The following is a 21,328-nucleotide window of genomic DNA, read 5'->3' as shown; positions in this document are numbered from 1 at the left end:
AAAAAAAAAAAAAAAAAATGTTATGGTAATACAGTATTGGGGAAAAGAATATTTAATTTTGTGGAAGCATTATATAATGTTCCACAATGGAGTTTCAATAGTTGGACGCCACTCAATAGATTTGCCAGCTGGGAAGCAAGACCATAAGTACGTTCCAACATTTTCACGAGATTATTAGCTTTTCCATAGGTTTTATGCTTTGACTATGCATAATTTCTTACCAAGACACTTTAATCATAATCTTTTCAAAACCTTGTTAGGTTCTATTTATGAGACTTTTTCCTCCCAAACTAGATGATCAGAAATGTTCATGCTCATCTTTCATAGTCTTAGAAATTTTACAATTAGTTAAATGTTTTTGCTACTAAGGTAATTTGAAGCTCCCAGCAATAATGCGAAATAGCATTGCTAACTCAACCTTAATCTATCTATTTATCTTTTTTTCTTTCTTCCTTTCTTTCTTTCCTTTCTTTCTTCCCTTTCTTTCTTTCCTTTCTTTCTTTCCTTTCTTTCTTTTCTTTTCTTTTTCTTTCTTCCTTCCTTCCTTCCTTCCTTCCTTCCTTTCCTTCCTTTCTTTCTTTCTTGGCTTTTCTTTTTAGATAGGGTCTTAGCCCAGGCTGGCCTGAAAATTCACTACATAGCTTAGGCTTGCCTTGGCCACTAATCTTTCAGTCGCTCTCTCCACAGTGCTGGGATGACAGGTGTATCAGTCTCCCAAGTTCCCATCTTAACTATACATCTTAAGCACATATTTCAAAAATAATAGTGTGGCTCTAAAGCTGAATTAGCATGCGTTGCTAAAGTAGCTGATTAGGTCAGCCCTGTGGGAAACATAGGCCATCAGGAATGTAGAATGTAATCTGCTCTGCGGAGAGATGTGGAGAGTTGCTTGGGACTGAACTTCCCATCAGCCCCTGCCCAGCCACCCCAGCCCTTTCCCCCTCCAGCCGGCCGCACCTTGGGCTGCAATCTGTGCTCCTGGGGCACCTGGTCCACGGACTCCTCTGGCAGCTCCACGTGGCCCTTGTCCTCGATGAGCAGTTGAGCGCTCTGCAGCTGGCTGCTGAAGAAGATGTCTGGGAGGGAGAGCGCCTCCTGGGCTGCTGCGCTCAGCATGTCGCAGTGGAGCAGCAAGGGCTGGACGTCTCTCATTGTGCTTGCCACCTGCGGGGACCGCAGGGCGCACCATCAGACCCCTGCTTACTCAGGCCTCAGAGGAGCCCAGTAGAGGCCGTCCCCAAGGCAGGCCTCTACCATGGACTCAGGATTAGGACCAGCCACCCCTAGTCCCACTTAGGCAAACCTAGTGCTGAGCAATGAATTATTTTGTCCTGTTGATTACAAACAGTATCTTTATTCCCAAAAGAGAAACAAAACAAAACAAAAACTTCTCAGCCCATTCCTCACGTGATCAGAAAATTAAACATAATTACAGAAATGAATCCATCCCCTAGTAACCTACAAAACACAAATGTCCTCTACATTTTAATAGTCTCACAGCTTTGGGTACATATTATGGGCACTAATCTACCCAAGTGTGAAGTTAGGAATTAGCTCTCAACCTCAGTTTTTTACTTAAAAAAGCTTGACAACATAAAGGGCTTTTGTTGGTTTTACTGTTTACTCTTATTTTGTTCTTGTGCAGAGTGAAATGGCTGTTTTGTATTTATTTATATGTTTTTTTTTGTCATTATGCTATTTCTGAAAGGGTCTGTATTAGGAGCTGCGACAGACATTAATGTGAAAAGATACACACATATTTTTGTCACTTATATACACAGTGATTTATACTGACAAATGTTGCTTATTACATAAATGAATAAATATGGAAGACCAGGACAACAATGATAAAAAAATTATACACATGATATTTTTTAAAAACCGACACAACAATAATATATTATATGCTATGAAAAAAAAAAAAACAGAGCTACCCAAGTACATGATTTCACTATGGTGAATTGATAAATAAGAGGCAATATTATCTATACTAACTGTAATTACTTCACTTAATAAGAAAGATAATGAAATCTACCTGTCAATAGAAAGCAAATGAGTTATAGAGCAAAACACTATACTCTATACATACATTTTTAACTAATACAGGTTCATCTTCAAAGACACATTGTTATTCTATATGGCTGACGTTGAACAGAGAAGAAAAAAACATAAAAAATCAATGAAGAAAATGCACTTTGTGGTAATCCCCTAGTACAATGTTATATAGTAGTATTTTAATACCTTGTTATGTTTTACTTGCAAATTAAGAATATAGTCCTGTAACTACAACACATACAATAATACAACCTTTACAGAAAAAAGTAAAGTGGTATTAAGGATTCAAATAGTCCACCTGATGGAAAATTCAAAATTTTATGCCTATAACACTCATATAAAATAACAATTTACATTTAAAACAGCATAATATACCATTATTAAAATATATACCAAGACAGTTCCAATAGTATCCTGATCAGCTACATAAATGGAAAGTGTCGAGAAAGCCTGCTTCAATTTCTTTAAGAACCTATGAAAATAAGAATCTCTGCATAATTGCTTCCTGGCATATTTCACTACATTGCCGTGTTTTCTAAATTTGACTTCATAAGCCCTTCTCCTCTATACCCCCAGTAGTAATGACACCAACTTTGTATATTTTGTGGAATTATCTACAAATACATGTTTCTGAATGTCTTTACAACCACTCTGCATCAAGACAATAGGGAAATTGTGCTCTATAATATATTATGCTACAAGCTTTTGTTATAATGACAATGAAAGATTTTGTTCTTTGCCAAATTAATATACAAGCTCATTTGAAATGATGGGGATGTGCACTTTTTGGTTTTATTCATTCGTCAGGTAAATATGGCGTTCTCATCACAGGTTGGCTCCTCCTTGATGTTCATGTATAGGAGAATGTGGTGCACAAAGCAGACTGCAAGGCCACTGGCCTAGCTAGGGCCATTGAGGCATACACACCAAGAAGAAAAAAATGCCATATAGATACGGCCAGTCCTCAGAAAATATGGTAAATGGGGGGGGGGTAAAACTCAAAGGGAGATTTTAAAAATATCTGAGCTTACAATAACAATAACAGCACCATACCAACGTATGGCAAAAGTCATATAAATGAGAAGTAAAAAGGACTTGGGGCTATGGCAGAGGTCTTGGGGCTATGCTGTGGAGAACTGTGTCGAATTGTTGAAGAGGTAGCTCAGCTGCCTTGGGATTTGTACAAGTCAAGGAAAATGGTTCCTGATGCTAAGTAAGCAACAGACAGCTCCAGAACCTTGACTGTCACAGTCATATTTAAAGTTTCTGTCTAGGATAAATTACTGGGGGGAAAGAAAGTGATATAACAGGGAAAGATATAAAACAAACAAACAAAACCCAAGGATTTCCTCTAAAGTAGAGACCAAATATTCACAAACAAACAAACAAAAACCAAACCAAACAAAACCAAACCACATTCTATAGCAAACAGAGAGAGAGAGAATTCTCTGACAAAATGCATACGCGATAGAATGACCAGCAGGTGACAAGTCCGATTGTGTCCGGATCTACATGAACATCCTCTCTATATGAACTACTATATATAGTCCAGAGCTAAGCAGGAAGCAATTAGGGTTCACAAAGAGTAGGTGTGCCTGAGGGAAGAGTGTGATTTCATGGACAGAGTCTGAACAACAACAACAACAACAACAACAACAAATAACAGGAAGTTAAAATGATATGACACTTAAGTTGAAGGAAATGGGACTCTGGTGTGCTTGACGCAATACAGTTCACACTTACTTAAATTCACCACTCTTCAGAGTCACCTTAGAATGGCAGCAATAGCTCCAATTTTAACTTTCATCTTTAAAAAATATATTGCATACACTATGCTTCAGGTATTGTAGAACTTTGAAGGGTATATATGCTTCAGGTATACATCCAATTTGTGCTTCTCAGAACTACGCCCAATTTAGTCATGGAAATAACAACTACAGTTAAAGGTCAGGTAATCTTCTGGAATCAATCTTACATGTAGAAAAATTCCTTAACTCACATGCTTGTAATAACCATTGCTAAAAACCCACCAGCATTAATAGGTAGAAGCTGTAATTAGATGCTTATGCTGTCCCTGGGGCACATTCCCATTTGAAAAAGAGATTCTTCTTGACAAGTAAGGTGATAGCTATACTGGACTCTCCACCTACTTATATCCTTCTAAGTTCTACACATGGTTGGAAAAAAAAAAAAAGTCTAGTTGCCCTTTGAAGCAAGGTCCTCTTGGAGACATTCTTCACATTCTTGGTGTTTTTTTGTTTGTTTGTTTGTTTGTTTGCTTTCTCCTTCTCTGGATTTAAAAAGGATAGGTACTTTTGAAAAGTATAGACGAAAAATACTGCTAACACATGGCATGAAAAGGTTTGGTTCTTAGCAACCTTCTCTTTTAGCCTCCTCCCTCCTACATATGCATTTGAGACTATAGTTTCTGACACCTGTATATAACATTTCAAGATGGCTATCAGATAATGTTGCTTCTAGAAGACACGATAAGGAAAAGTGCAGCGTGCTTTTTCTTTGTAAACTTCACAGAAGCATGAATTTCATTCTAATTTTTAAAGCATCACATATCTGATAAGGAATCATTGGTTTAAAGTGGCGCATTTATAGTTTTCAAGTTTGAATTGCTTAAGTCATGAGTGATATTTAGTATTCATTATAAGCCATGGATTTCTTGCTTTATCTCTGTCATTTATCATTTATCATTTCTTAGGTAGATGCTTTCACCACTTAAAGAATTTCCCTTCTGCCTTCCTAGTGGATCAATTCCAGACATTTGGATAAAGGAGATATGAAAATTATTAGTGTTGCATAGTGGATTGGTGAAATTATTCACGCCATGTCTATGTTCAGCCTGTCAATTAAGGATGCCTTTCTGTAACAGTTTTACAGTGTTGTTTGCATGTAGACAGAAACCAGAAGGAATAAAGAAAATTAAAAGTAAGTATTAAAAATGTAAAATGCTTTTGAAGGTAGTGATGGCATTTTTATATTATATGGAGAATATATAACTGAAATAAGCACTAGAGTGAACTATGGTATACAATTCTGTAATGTTAGCAATTGAGAGGAGGAATCAGGAAGGCTGTGAATTCATAACCATATTGGAGTACATGAAAAGGTTATTTTCCAAAATAATAAGGGGGGATGAAAAAGGAAGAAAGGATGGACAGTGGGAATGATGAACAGAAAATATGAAAACTCATACATGTTCATAAATTAGCACTGAATTGTAAAATACATGCATGCAACATAATGCACATGGAGCAGTTTGTAGTACACATGTAGGAATATGCATATATATGTATATATATGTATATGTATATATACATATGGATACAAATGGATATATGCATGTAACAACAATTAGTGAAAAAAATCACCATGAGCTTGAAAGAGAACAAGGAAATGTGTCTGGAAGGGTATACCATGAGGAAAGGAGAGGGGGAATGATATAATTATATTATGATTTCAAATATTTTTAATCAGTAAAAAATATTTAATCAAATAAAAAATTTGAACATATGTCCATTTTTTTTCCAAAGAAGTGTGATCATTTCTGCTTTCTTTTCTTCTCAGTATAACCAATTACTTAGTTGCTCCTCCTAAGCAAATTTTGATCATCGCCATGAGCTTGCAGCCTGAGTAAAATAGTAGGCTGTGAAGCAATGGTTATGATACTTCTGAGAGGAGTTTGAAGGCAGTAAGATACAGGAGACTACCAGAGTTCAAAGTGAATCAGCTTTCCCAAACTAAGGATACCTTATGCAATTCACTAGTTTGTGGGTTTCTAGGTTGTACTTTACAGTGTCATTTTATTAGTTTTTAAGTATGACCATATAGAATTTACAGCGTATGTTAATAAAGCTATCACGGCAACCTGTGTGCTCTTTGTCCCTCATCCCTGCCTCCTGGAAGTATCATGTATGAACTCTCTACCCCTCTAGCCTTTTCCTCAAACTATCAGCTTATAGGAAATCTCCCTATTTTTCAAGCTTCTCAGTGCATACTGGTTTCTAGTTTCAGTTTCCCCACAAATCCTCCAGGTGTTCAATACCTATCTGTAAACATCATCAAAAGTCCTCATATTTTCTCCTGCTTTCTTCCAAAACTTCCTTTCATCATGTATTAATTTGATCCTCAAAGCTCAAGGAAAAAACCTGCTGCCTCCCCCAAACTAAACTAGAAGGTTTCTGATTATAAACTCTACTATTTCCATCATGCGCTGGCTCAATCTCAGAACACTGTTTTCTTTGTTTTGACTCTAGTTGAGCTCAAAGGTCTACAGACTAAAGCAAGGAAGTATGAACATGGCGTAAAAGTGCCTCGGAAAAAAGCTTGTAAGAAAGCATTGTGAGAGCTTAGCTTGAATTTCCCCTCAGTTAACCATCTGACAGTATCATTTCATCTGTAGAGTGATGAATCTGATCCATTTTTTTTTTAAACTTTACAATTGCATGAAATAATGGTATTTTCAGTACTTAGAAATTTGTTAAGAATATTCACTAAGCTAGTCTGACCAGTACTATGCAACTAAAGGGAAATCGCTTACTGAATATTATAAAGTATACATTGAAGTAGATGGAAGAACAATGGTTTCTTGATCACGAATTTTCCTTTCTCCCCTCTGAGGGATTTGACTTCATTTCTTTTTGTGAAAACAAAGGGTTCATTTGCTTGTTTGTTTGTTTGTTTGTTTTGTCTTCTCTTGTAAACCTGAAAGATACTTGTTCCCCTAGCACCATAGTATCACCCATATGAAAGGTTAATTTTTCCTCACATTCTTTCTAAGGTGTATGTAATTGCTGCATAATTTCTCTACAGGCCTCACAGTAATATCTAAAAGTAGTCACAAGAGCTCCAACTTAGCCACCTGACTACAGATGCTCTGAATGGAAATTACTCTGGACATGGAAAACTGTTTGAATTCTATATTCTTACAGAAAACAGCTCAGGGATGATGAGTTGTCCTCCATTGTAACATGAAGCAACTTTTATAGTAATTGTGAGTGAGTATATGCTGTCTAATTTACCAGATTCTCTCTCTAGATGGAATCATTCCATACAGTATAGATATACCTTGTGTGGTGGAACAAACTATTTGTCTTTCAGACTCATTTCTGGACACTTCTCAACAACTTGGCTTTCGACAGTGAAATGAAACTAAATAAGTTGCAAATGGTGTAGTGACAAGGTCATACGCTTCGCTGTAGATGAAGCTAAAGGCAGCATTATTCTAGGGGGCTGGAAGCTAACTTCTAGAAACTATTTTTAAAATTTGCTTTATATGATTATATTGTAATGCAATAAGGTATATAAAGAGGAGGGAGTTATGACTTGTTATATTGACTGTCTAAATTATAATGCTACAATACAAACTTCAAACCCTTGTGAGCAGGGATAAGTAGGCAAATTCTATTAATAATTTTCATTAATAAATTTGGCTTTTCCCCAAAAGACAGATTTATTTTCATTCAAATTAAATGAAAAATGCTTATTGCATATCTTACTCATTAAAGGAATGGCATCTAGCTGTAAATGTTTCTTTTCCAACTAAAAACACCTGTTCTTTGCAAACAAAATGCAAACAGACTGTAATTCATGGTTAAAAAAAAAAACCCTCAAGCTTTGGAATGTTTTTTCTTCTAGAATCCTGACTCCTTTCATCTGCTACCTTCTTCAGGAATATTAATTTTTAATACTATGGAAGCTGTGTGTTTAGAGTTATACATATATATACATATACATATATATATACATATACATATATATACATATATATATACATATACATATACACATGTGCATATATGCCATTTCTCTAAAATGCTAGGCAGCAGTGGTATGGAGTCCCCTTCAATCATCCTGCTTTGCTGTGTGGGCAGAATAAGCAGAAATGATGTGTAAATTCACAGACATAGACTTGTTAGTCAGCTCTGCCTCTCTTTGTTAAGTTAATCGAGATTGGCAGCTCAGAATAGTCGAGAAGAATACTATGGTCATCATTCCTCTTAGCTTTTATCAACTTCAGGTAGCAAGAGATTTTTACCACCTGCATCTCACTCACCCCCATTGTCATTACAAACATAAAATGAGTGTCTAAATGCCAGTTAACAACACGACAGATATACTAACAAGCTCAAATGTTACACTGATCAATTAAATTATGTTGGGGGTACCTTAAAAAATTGATTCATATATATATATGTGTCAATACTCCATAACCTATACAACAGAGCTATCACAGTGATTCCAGGTACCAGCTCTTGAGAAGGATCTAAAGGGCCTCTTTCAAGCTATTGTGTAAGGTTCCTGGAGGCAGAGCTGAATATCAGCTTCAAATTTTACCCACAGTATAAAAGCATTTGCCCTTAAGTTTTGCATGGTTTCACCAACTTCACTATTGGAAGTAGGGGAAGAAGGGGAACGAAAAAGATTACTGTTAAATAGCACTATTGTTGACTTTTAAGGCAAGCTCCAGTAAAGGGTACTCCTGATCTAATTCGGGTAATATTTATAACTACTATTTCTGTGGTGCCTCTAACAGCTCGGAGAGAAATGGCAATGTGTGAAAGCAGACTGTGTGTTCTTTTTATAAGTATGGTAGTTTTTTTTTTTCTTTTTTCCACCTACATGATTTAATCATATCTGGATCATTTTTCCTCCTGTCATCTGTTATTCTCTGATGCAACAACAATATCAATCTGTTTTAAAGTCATCTAAGTCCAAGAGAAAAAGAATGATACACTGCAGAATACCACTGTAATGTTTTCATATTGTTTTCTGTTTATTTGATCAATTCAATGATCTCTCAAATTCAGTTGATTGAATTCAGTCCTATTAACTTCATATATGGCTAATGCTATCAAAATGAGATTACAGCTGCCACTTGCTATTCAATGTCCTCAAAATAGGAAGAAGAGTGAAGACAAGAACTTTTATTGGGCCTACAGTCTAATTAAAAGCCACAGCTTTGTAATCTGAATAGCTTTTCAACACTCTTTAGTTTCGTTCCAAATGCTGATCTAAGCTTAAGATGTTCATTAGTAACTCATTAAAGAGTTAGCCATGGTCCAGTGGGTGAGTTTTGAATATGAAGGGCTGAATGTATGTGCAAATGTGTAGACACATAATTAAGAGAAATTGTCACATTCATGGATTAAGAATATACAATGTGGCCTTTGAAAAATGTTGTTGAAAGCAAGTGACCCCAGGATGGTGTTGTATTTTAAATCTTGCTTACTTTCCAAGTCATTTGTTTTTCCTTTTAATTCCTAAAGGTATTTTTTAATGAGCTCATTCTCTCAGGATTTAATGCATAAGGCTATGTGTCAGACCATTTCTATACATCATTTTATTGAGTCTTCAGACTGTAACAGAGTTGTCCTAATTAACCCTTTAACAAATAACAGTGCTGTGACTTAAGCTGGTTCAGAAAATGTATCTCGAACACAATGGAATCTGAACCAGAGTCTAAAGCTATACAGCTTCAGACAGCATTCCACATAACACTCACTGTACACGGCAACATGAAACCAGCTTAGATTAGCCAATGCAGAAGCCTCATTCTGAGGCTTCGTGCAAGCAGCAATTTGTAAAGAGGCTGATATCTTCCATGGTTCCATAAAGGAAGGGAGCTGGTCACAGCCAGCCTTTGTTAGCTATGCATTATCTTTACTTGGTTCCATGTTGGAAAGGAGCTAGCCACAGCCAGCCCATGTTAGCCACATATTATCTTTAGCTCTCATTCCCTTCTTCCCAAGAAATGTTTTTCCTATATGGTAAACACAACAGGCTGAAATCATAAGAGTGCCCAGTAATGCCTTCCCCTGAGGTTCAAATCTCACTTTTTCTGCCAGATCCCCTCTCTTGGCTTGCTTGTACATTGACAGGTGCAAGGTGACACAAAAGGGCACTAATAAAATACAATATGTAGCTTTGGTGAGAAAACATAAAATTATGAATTTGCATAATTTTCTTGAGATAAGCTGAAAGAGATACTGTTACAATTTTACCATATAGCATCAACAAAATCAATCTGTTTTAAAGTCATCTAAGTTCAAGAGAAAAAGAATGACACACTGCAGAATACCACTGTAATTTTTTCATATTGTTTTCCCTTTATTCTATCAATTCAATGATCTCTCAAATTCAGTTGATTGAATTCAGCCCTATTAACTTCATATATGGCAAATTCTATCAAAATGAGACTACAGCTCAGGATCATACGTTAAAGGGTTTACATTCATGGAGTTGTTGGTGCTATATCTTATTTTCTCTGCTTCTCTCTCCTTGTGTGTCTATGTTCCCTCAGTTTCTCCCTCTTTTTTTTCTCGGACTCACCTATACTTCCTTTTTCTTCCTTACTATCATGCATGAGCCAAGAACAGTATGCTTGCTCTGCCATGATATCCTGTCTCACTCATACTCAAAGCAATGGATCTAAACAAATTTGAATTGAAACTTCTCAGCTAAAATAAACCCTCTGTCCCACATAGTTTATGTCCCAGATATTAGTCACAGTCACAGAAACATGAAAGAATTCAATAGGTTGCAAGACATGGTAGAGGAAAAAAAGTCTATGGAAATAAGATTGACAATATATATATAATTCAACAGGGAAGAGATATGGAATAAGGAATAGTTAGAGGGCTGACCCAGAAGGGGATAAAGACTAAACTGTAAAAAGAGATTAAAGAATAAATAAAAAATAAAATTATGGGTTATTACAATTCTAATTAATAAAAGGCATGATTTTGAAAATCAAGAAGGAAAAATCATTTAGTCTCTGGCAAAAGAAGAAACTTTGGGGGACATGGAGATAAACATTCAGTGTTATTCAACATTTTCCTAGGAAAGAGGAATTAGAAAGTAGGTACCAATCAATGTATTATCTCACAGTATAAGACTCCTCAGAATGAAACTTCAATAACTTTTAAATAACGATTTAAATTTTGTTATCACAGGAGTATCCTTAAATGATGAATCCTCATATGAATCAACTACATAAGTAAAGTTGGAGGACAGAAAAATATGAAGAATTCAAAATACATTAAAATTGTTATGACTCAATTGGTTCTATCTAAGCAAAACCCCTCAGAACAGTCCATCTAAAAAACACATTAAACTTGTATCTGCTCTAACAGAAATATCATGTGTTCTCTTTTAAAACTTATGTCTACTAAACATTTATAGTTTAATGATAGAGAAAAACCAACTTATAGTTAAGAAATCAATAATTATTTTTGCAACAAGTATGGATACTTCCTTCCTTCTTAAAAGGGGGAATAAAATACCCATGGAAGGAGTTGCAGAGAATAACTATGGAGCACAGACTGAAGGTTGGACAATCCAGAGACTGCTCCATCTGGGAATCCTTCCCATATTCAATAATCAAATTCAGACACTATTGTGGATGCCAGCAAGTGCTAGATGACAGGAGACTGATATAGCAGTACCCCACTAATACAGAAGTAGAGGCTCACAGCCATCCATTGGACTGAGTACAGGGTCCCCAATAAAGGAGCTAGAGAAAGGACCCAAGGAGCTGAAGGGTTTGCAGCCCATTAGGATGAACAACATTATGAACTAACTAGTATCCTCAGAGTTCCCAGAGACTAAACCACCAACCAAAGAGTACACATGGTGGGACTAATGACTCCAGCAGCATATGTATAGCAGAGGATCTCCAAGTTGATCGACAATGGTAGGAGAGGCCCTTGGCCCTGTGAAGGTTCTATGCCCTGATATAGGGGAATGCCAGGGGAAGCAGGAGAGGGTGGGGTATCAAGTAAGGGGAGGTGAGAGGGAACAGGGTTTGTTTTTGGTTTTGTTTTGTTTTTTCCTTTTTAAAAAAAATATTTTATTTTGTTTTATTTCTTTTTTTCGGAGGGGGAACTGGGAAAGGAGATACCGTATGACATGTAAATAAAGAAAATATCTAATAAAACTTAAAAAAAAAGAAAAAAGAAAAAGAAAAAATGCTGTCTGCAGATGACGGTAGATTCTTATTCCAAAATCCCAATTGTCTCCTCTGTTATTCACATAAAAGCAAAGAAACAAAGAAACAAACAAAAATCAAAAAAACACAAATCCCTTTTTTGTTTGTTTTTTTGTTTGTTTGGTGTTTTGGTTTTTTTTTGTTTTGTTTTTCGAGACAGGGTTTCTCTGTATAGCCCTGGCTGTCCTGGAACTCACTCTGTAGGCCAGGCTGGCCTCGAACTCAGAAATCTGCCTGCCTCTGCCTCCCAAGTGCTGGGATTAAAGGCGTGCACCATCACTGCCTGGCCATTTATGTGTTTTTGAAAGGGATTATGATATTAACTTCGTCTTAGTTTTAAAAAGTACTCATGGCTCCAGTAGCATGCTTATAGCAGAGGATGGCCAAGCTGATCATCAATGGGAGAAGAGGCCCTTGGCCCTGTGAAGGTTCTGTGCCCCAGTGTAGGGGAATGCCAGGGCCAGTAAGCAGGAGGGGGTGGGTTGGTGAGCAGGGGGAGGGAGGAGGGAACAGAGGTTTGTTTTAGGTTTTTTTAATTTTTTTTGAGGGGAACCTGGGAAAGGAGATATTGTAAATAAGAAAACATCTAATAAAAAAATGTACATCCTTTTTCATGAACTGATATCTTACTCCTTTACAAGGAAAGCCCTATATGTAAGAAGAATTTTTACAAGGAAAGCCCTATTTTTTTTTTTTTTTCTAGCCATGACTCTGAGACTGACTGAGCTTTCTGTCATAGAAATGGAAGTGGAAGTTAGGAGTCACTAACTCTAAGCAAATCCATTCAGACCGTCCATCAGATCCTTCCTTCACAAGACTTCTCCACCCTCCCAGGGAACTGTTTGAACAAGCACTTCCACAATACTCTTTTGGAACTCTTGTGCCACCAAACGGGGTCTTTCCATAATAGCGAGTAGTTTTTCCTCTCCAGACACTCCAGAAAATTCTTGGACTGCTTAGAGGGAGGGAAATGGTTCATTCAGCAGACTGCATACTGTGGTGGGCATGGCACCTGAGCAGATTCTATTCTCACAATCCAAGTGGGAATGATGGTGCTCATCCGTATTTGTATCCCAGCTCTAAGGAGCTGGAGACATTTGGGACTCTGAGGTGTCAGCCCAGCCTACTTGGCGAGCTCCTTGCCAGATAGAGACCCCATCTAAAAATGGAATAAATGCAACAAGCAAACACCAGAGCAGAGGCAACCGCTCACACATGAAGACAGACACACACGTGAGGGTAATCCTCTAAAAGCTGTAATTTGTTTGGGGTGCAGTACATCCATAGCCTACTCAACCAACAGGTTGGTTTTAGTTTTAATGGAGATAAAGTGAGATAACTCAAAGATACATTATTTTAGGAAAGTTATATTAAATAACTAAGAAAAACACAGGTTCTGCTGTTCTCAATTTGCACCTCATTTGATCAGTCTGCTCTTAGGTATGTGATTTTCTAGGTTTCTATTCATAACTTTATGAGTCAAAGGTAATCTGCAGCTTGGTTTTATGGGTCCGAGGTTTACAAATATAAACCTGCTGACTCTGAAGATTGCATTTTAACTACTCCATATTCTGCCTATAAAGATACTTTGTACACAGTCAGGCAAATACATTACTATTCATCTTTTGGGTTTGTTAATTTACTCATTCTTTAAAATTTTACATATCTGATGTAATTTGTGCTCGTGTAAGACTTTATATGAAATTAAGCTTACATAAGCTAGCATATGAAAATATCCAGGTAGATTGATTGGAAATATTAAATGATTTTTGCCACACTCAAGCTTTTCTTCACATGTCTCCAAAAGAATCCCAAATGAATTTAATAATTTTCTTCATTTGGATTACTGAATTTTACTATCCTGAAAGTTCTTCAATAACAGGGTTTTTGTTTCTTTCTGTTTATGTGTGCACGTGTCCATGTGTGCATATGTGTGTGTGTGTATGTTATAAAAGTAGTAAGGGCTCCCATTAATTCTGAGGAAAACTTATGATACTCCTCCTCATCATCATCATAATCACTATCATTTATTTTGCTATATGGTTTCATGGGGACAGGCTGGCCTCAAGTTCACGATGTAGCTGTAGGCTACCTTGAACTTCTGATTGCTCTGTCTCTACTTTTAGACTGCTGAGATTATAGGCATGTTCTACCAACTCCATGTATTACGTGATCTTAGCACTGAACCCAGGGCCTTGTTCATACTTGGAAGCACTCTACCCTCTAAGCTACATCCCAGCCCCAAGTGCAGTATATTGACTTTTCTGAATACTTCATTATGCTGTAGAAAATAACATTGTAATATTGAATATATATTTTTGGCCCCCTTATGTTTTATTCATCATTATGATAGGACAAATTTGTGAACCATTTTACACAAGTTGTAGTGACCAGAGCAAAACGGGAGTCTTCATGTATTACAATTTTTCTAAAGCATTCATTAGCCCATAATATGGTAACTATTTAATTTTTCAAATTGTATCTAGTATAAGGTATATATACTACTATTTATCTTTATAATGCTAGTTATAATAGTAACATGGCTATGTTCTTCATTACTAAGCCATAAGCTATGAACTGAAAAGTTCAGTGCCTTCAGTTCACAGAATAACTTTAATTTTTGAAATAAGACCAAATGTGTAAGATTTAATGTTAACTTAAAATGAGTAATATGCCAAATATTCTAGTCAAATATATTTTCACCCATACATGACTACATCAAAACCTCTAAGAGTACTTATTACTATGTCTAGGGATAAGATTTTGTATTCACTCCCACCCTCAACCCCTAAAATGCCAAACAAATAAATAACATGACTATGGTCTTGGATGTTACTGAACATATTCAACTGAAACTTCAAAGCATTTGTATTCAAACAAAATACGTATAAGTAAAACAGAAAGCTAATCAAAAGTCACTATTCCTGTTTTTGTGTGAAGACTTTTGATTACTCTGAAAGGGCAGCTAATGTATTCCTCATAGAGATTCTCAACTAGACGAGCTTATCTGACAAAACACTTCATGTTTTCAAGAAGTTTTCATTGACAAAAATATAAATACACAAATAAAAAACAAAAAACCCATCACCACTATTTCTAGCACTTTGACGAAATTTCAGTCAAAACAGAATAAGTAAAATAAAAATGCAATTAAAAGTGGAATATAAAGTTTAATCTTAATTTATCAGTTAAGAAACCTGGAAAAAATAGAGCAAATTCCCTCTTCTTTTGAATGCTGCATCCTTGTGAATGATTATACAATTATACAAATGGTCTCTCCTTTCAAAGCAGGGCACTGTTGCTATTGAATATCAACTATTTGATTGGCTGTTAAGAGATACTTTGTCAATCAGAAATGTCTGCAATATGTAATACGGCTGCTTACATAAAATGCAAATGTGAGTATCATTCTAATACTGAAAACATAATAGCATCCTAAAGAAGAGGGAACCAGTGACTATTATATATTGAAATATTTTAAAATTTAATCAACATAAGTATCCGATTGCAGTCACTTTCCATCCGCAGCCTAAGAGATATTAAAATAAGGTATATTTCAATCCCACAAGGTTGTCATAATATCTAAAATTTGAATATAAGAGAGTGTTAATTTGCTCTTATCATGTACACATTCCTTATAGATTATCCCTTCAGAAAAACCACATATAACATAGTCCCAGGCACAAATGCAAATGTGAAGTCTTTTCAACTGTGAAATGTCATGTAGGAAGTTTTAAATAAACTGCTATAAACAAAACATGGTGTTAGGCTCATACTAATATTTAACACTTTGGTGTTATAGAACGTATAGTGACTTACAATGTATATATTTTGAAATTCTTTTTAAGATGACTAATATGGATTATATTAGATGCATTAGCATTGCCCTCATATACCAATATCATGGCATACATTTTTGTGTACAATGGATTTGACTATAAAGTACTTTTGCTACTCTTACAAATCACCTGTGCTGGCAACATAAATATTTCAAGGACGATTAACTTCTAAAAATAGCAAAGTGAAGTAGAGCTCAGAAGTCAACCTGCTGCCTTCAAAAAATAAGACATATCTTTATAGAAAAAATGCAAGCCAAAATACAGAGTAAAATGTAATTTGGACTTTCAATTTTGGACTATTATAATAACTTAAAATTTATAAATTAATAGAAGCAGTATAATATTAAGTAGCATACACCTTTAAAATTTAATTTTATATAAATAAAATATATAAAACATAAATATATACACAATGGGCACTTTTTTATTATTAAGCACTGTACAGTGTAAGTAACTTAAACATAATGTAACATATTAGCCTATAGAGTGCATAAATATATAACTAGAGTCTTTTATGTTAAACAACAATAAAGAGACTTGCAGGAGAAAATCATGCATTAACATCTAAAGTTTTTAAATCCTTCCTCTCTCTTTGAAGATGCTATAAAATACAATTTCCCATTCACCATGCTACACTGATTGATCACATTTTTCATCTTCTTGCTGGTGAGTCAGTATAATTATAAGGAAAGTCTGAATAAATTGGCGAGTAGCTAAAATATCTTAGCACCATGGTTCCCTTTTGAAACCTCAAACCATTGGCACTTGAAAGCAGTTACAAACCAGGACAGGAAAGCCTACTTTAAGGTCTCCCATTAGACTTTGATGTGCTCTAACTGTCAATCTGAAGGAGTCCCAGGAGCTAGGGGTAGTGGTGTAATCCTGTAACTTATGTTACTGGAAAACCTGTGACAAAGGAATTGCAAATTCCTGTGCAACTCATACTCTGTCTAAAAGCTCATTGTAAAGTGCTGGGGAGCTGGTGTGGACTTCAATGACTTCATGATAGATAAGGCATAGGAAAATGATGGGAGTTTTATGACATGACAATTTCTATGCCTATCCAGATCAATAAAGACCTAGAGATGCAATGAGTATGCGCAATGCCCTGGTTCATTCTCACTCTGAAAAAGCCCCAGCCACCCACATTACTGCTAGTTTGATTCTCCAACTTTCCTTTCTCTGGACTAGATCTACAAAATGATACAACCCTTGAAAAGCCAAGAACTTTACATTACTTTTCAACTTCTTTTACCCTTGCACTAGGGCAGATATATGTCTGATGGCTCTCGAGGAAGGGGACAATCATGGAAAACAGAAAGGGAGAAATACAGAGGTGCACAGAGACACAGACTGTGGACAGATAACATATAACCAGAGACACTATTTACAGCTGAATATATAAAAACATGTATAATGTGTATGCATCGACTATTTTTGTCTTCTAGTGAAAATGTTGGTCAGACAATGTGGGGCAATGGGAAGATTATATACCTAAGATTAAAATTATAAGGATTAATTTTTATCTTAATTCCTAATTTTATCTAAGTGTAGATCAAGCAAAAGTGACCTATTAACAATTATTTGTCACCAATTCAAGAAGTGATATATGTATCTCTACACATTGGTAGTATTTTTGTCTGGATAATAACAATAATATAATAGTTTTGTGTGTATTTAAACATTTTAGAATTTCAGAAAAACCTTAAATCCCAAGGTTTAAGTCAATAAGTTTTTTGTTTGTTGTTTGATTGTTTTCCCAAGACTCAGGTTAATGGCAAGGATAATTTTCACATTACTTGCTTTCTGCTTATGAGTTTAGATTGACTTCAAGGTAAATAGGGCATAGAAAAATGATGGAAGATTTATGAAATGCCTACCACTGCACTTGGAGTTCTACATTTATTATTTATCTCTCGTTAAATATAATCCTACAAGAATTTTCATCTTCTAGATGAGAACTGCCTTTACAAATTTTTTGTTTGTTTGTTTGTTTTGTTTTGTTTTGATTTTTTAGAGACAGGGTTTCTCTGTATACCTCTGGCTGTCCTGGAGCTCACTCTGTAGACCAGGGTGGCCTGGAACTCAGAAATCCGCCTGCCTCTGCTTACCAAGTGCTGGGATTAAAGGTGTGCGCCACCACTGCCTGACCGTTTACAGATTTTTAAGGTTCTCTAAAGCTCCTGAATGGCAGACGTACAAATCTGTAGGTCTCTATCTCTGCATCTTTAGCATCGAGCATAGTCTTTATGTGATAATTGATATTAACTAGTTTGCTGAAAAGGGTAACAGAGCTAGTAAGTGGCAGAGCTGATTTTCCAACATATATTTCTGAGTTTAGAAACCTAATCAGTCTGCTCTCAGAATGTAGACAGGCAGGTAACTGAAATATCTGCCTTCCTTGCTCTCAAAATTCCAAGATATTGCATGTTAGGAGTTCCTTGATTGAAATTGGGTTCAGTTGGCAGAAGGACCTCTACCAATGAAGATCCTCATTCAGAATTCCCTTGTTGTTGTTGATACCAGTAGATGTACTTTGCCATACAGCACTCCCATATATAATTTATAACAAATGACAATGATAATAACAGGTTATGGTAACAAAGCCATGGAAGTGTTGTGAGGAAGACCTGAACCAAATAATCTTATGTTTGCGGTCATAAAAGCAGTAGGCATTACAACTGATTATTTGCTCTGAAGAAGGGACTTCCAATCAAGTTACTATTCAGAAAAGTGGATTCCATTTTTCTAAAGGGCAACTTCATTGGACCTCAGAAGAGTAAAGAGGGGGTACCACAACTGAATATGTTTGGGGGAGAAAAACAGATTTTACTAAGTAAAGTACATTTTAGTTCTACCATTTGATGGTTTAAATTATGCAGTATTTCATTGAGCCTGGATTGGCAGGAACACTAATAATTTCTGTTCTGTTATATTGAGCTCTAATCATTAGTTTATTTCTCCATTTATGAGCAATCTGGATATCAAAACTGATCATTAAAGTCCTTTCTTTTCTGCAAAGTTAGAAAGGGGATCACATAAGCTAAAAGAATAAAAGTAGAAAAGATAAACTTATCCTTGGAAAACCTCAAATTACTTGGGCTGGTATAGATAAACAACATTAAGGGGATTTAGGTAGTCTAAATATAAAACAAGATAAATTTGATTCTTAGTATAAGCAAAAAGTAAGGATACTAACAATTTTTAAAGGTGTTTATTGCTCAGTTTCTGATATCATTTCTCTGTCTTTGTCTGCCTGACTCTTCTCTCTTTGTCTGCCTCTGTTTCTCTCTCAATCTATCACTGTCTCTCCATCTCTTTGCTTCTCTGTCTCTCGGTGTCTGTCTGTCTGTCAGTCTCAGTCTCTCTGTGTGTGTGTTTGTTTGCCTAAGTACTCAACCAGATAAAAGCCCCAAAACAAAGACTCTTGACCTATGGCTTGTCCATGTTTAGGAATAACGAGTACATAGGAGGAATATGTTTTAGAAAATTAAAAATATTGATTATGAAATGATGATATCCCTTGCATCCCTATTTCTGCTATTTTAGCCAACCTCTAGCACTAGTTTTACAGTGACTTTCTGAATATCAATTTGTATATATTAATATACATACAATTATAATTCTTTCTGAATATCAACATTAAGTGAATAACCTCTCATGATCAGCTAATTCCTCACTGATACAATTACTAAAACAAAAATAAATTGTGTCAGACATGATGATAAAGGGAATTAATGTATGAAGACTTGTTATGTGGAGGTTGGATGGTTTATATATGTTGTTTATTTTAATCCTCAAAATAATATAATAAATATTTTTTATTTTAAGCAAAAAGTATAATCTAGATTGCTTTATATGTATGGATAATTAGAAAAAGAGTCTGATTTTAAATGACTTTTTTTTAATATTTATCACCAAATATTAAGAGTGCATAAGAGCTGCATCAGTACATGGATTAAGAAAGCATTAATAAATGATTGATATATCTCCTTTAAAACAAGGTGTTTCTCTGAAGAGTTTACTTGCAAGTTAAAAGATATTTCTGCCTTTTAAAGACTTGTTAGGGCTGAGTATACCGAATGCATTAACTTTAGAGGAACACTTCAAAAAAACACAGAAGTTATTTAATCCTATTTACACAGACAGCATGCAATGCATGCTCCAGTTTAGGAACACAATGCAGAGACGTTGCAGTTACAATGAATTTCAATGGGCCAGTTAAAAACCCCAAGTAGTTAATGAAGCTAAAGATTCTTTTCAGAGGCTCACTACCCCTTAGTATTGGGACACCCCTAAGCAATGGCACATAAAGCTGTGTCCTTTTACTTTGCTGTAAGAACCATGAAACTTTTGAGAAATTAAATCTTTCATTTTAATGTAAAGCCCATGTTAGGAGAAACTTTAAACGTTAAAAGGGGACCTATATGAAACTTCAAATTTCAGTTCAGCTTCTAGTGAAATTCAATAAATATTAAATTGTATGTTGGACAAAATATACATTATCTTTCCATGTGGAATAAATACATAATCTAGAAAAAGAATTTTAAAGGTACATATTTTCTAAATTCTCATAGTGAGGTAAGTACCAGGAACTCTACATGAACAATGGAGTATAGTATATCATGAGTTTAATCAGTCCTTCCAGTAAAATTACCTTTTTATAAAAGTTGGCATGTTGTTCGTTTTATATTTAAGAAGGTGTATAATGAGAACAACGTGTTTCTAGTGAGAGATCACAGTTTGCATTTTGTGTATTAAAGGTTGTATGTAATAATAAACACCAATCAAAAACAAAGGACTGCTTCTTATGGGAAAGCAAATTCTACTCTCTCCCAAATGCACATTTTCCTAAATAAAAAAGATTTTGAGTACAAAAAATGCAAACTAAATATACACTAAAGTGTGTTATTAATGTTCCAGGTGATTTTTCAATATCTTGGTAAATCAAAGCATAAAATATGCAGGAGTTCTATTTAAAATGAAAAAAAAAAACAGTAGGCAAATCTTTTAGGTTGCTTTCAGATTTCAGTGGGGTCTTTAAGAACTCCTACTGAAAAGCTGTACATTTATAGCTCAGAGTATATATTTTGGTACTTACTGATATTAATATAAGTAAGAAAAAGCAACACCATCTCAAAGAGACGGTTTCAAAGAAAGGACTGTTATAAGTGAATGTGACTGACATACTAACTAACCATGAGAAGTCCACAGAACTTACCATGAACTACAGATGCTAAAAGCAACATGAGGATGAGCAGCTGCGGTGGCCACATGACTGTGTTCTCTGAGAAGAATGCCTCAGGAATGGCTGGTCTGAAGTGAAACCAAATCAATAGACTTCTGGCTCCTCTTCTGTATTCCAATATCAATGATTAAAAACCAAGCACGCAAAAAAAAAAGTAAATAAAAATTCCTCAAAAATAAACACTGA

At 35.4% G+C, this 21,328-nt stretch overlaps 1 protein-coding gene across 25 annotated transcripts in view; it reads right to left on the bottom strand.

The window, feature by feature from the left end:
- Positions 1–21,322, bottom strand: part of Adgrl3 (adhesion G protein-coupled receptor L3) — a 485,843-nt gene extending 464,521 nt beyond the window's left edge. For 24 of the 25 annotated variants that reach the window (XM_031342882.1, XM_031342858.1, XM_031342860.1 and 21 more), the window contains exons 1-2: positions 21,116–21,322; positions 958–1,164 (exon numbers count right to left, since the gene is read on the bottom strand). In XM_031342882.1, coding sequence (XP_031198742.1) covers positions 958–1,164; positions 21,116–21,170 — 262 coding nt within the window. In that variant the 5' untranslated portion in view covers positions 21,171–21,322. The remainder of the gene's footprint in view (positions 1–957; positions 1,165–21,115) is intronic. The other variant, XM_031342870.1, reaches the window with a different exon arrangement.
- Positions 21,323–21,328: the final 6 nt, after the last annotated feature.

Source organism: Mastomys coucha, unplaced genomic scaffold (genome assembly GCF_008632895.1).
Source record: "Mastomys coucha isolate ucsf_1 unplaced genomic scaffold, UCSF_Mcou_1 pScaffold22, whole genome shotgun sequence".
Classification (NCBI taxonomy): domain Eukaryota; kingdom Metazoa; phylum Chordata; class Mammalia; order Rodentia; family Muridae; genus Mastomys; species Mastomys coucha.
This window is presented reverse-complemented; position numbering and strand designations above follow the sequence as displayed.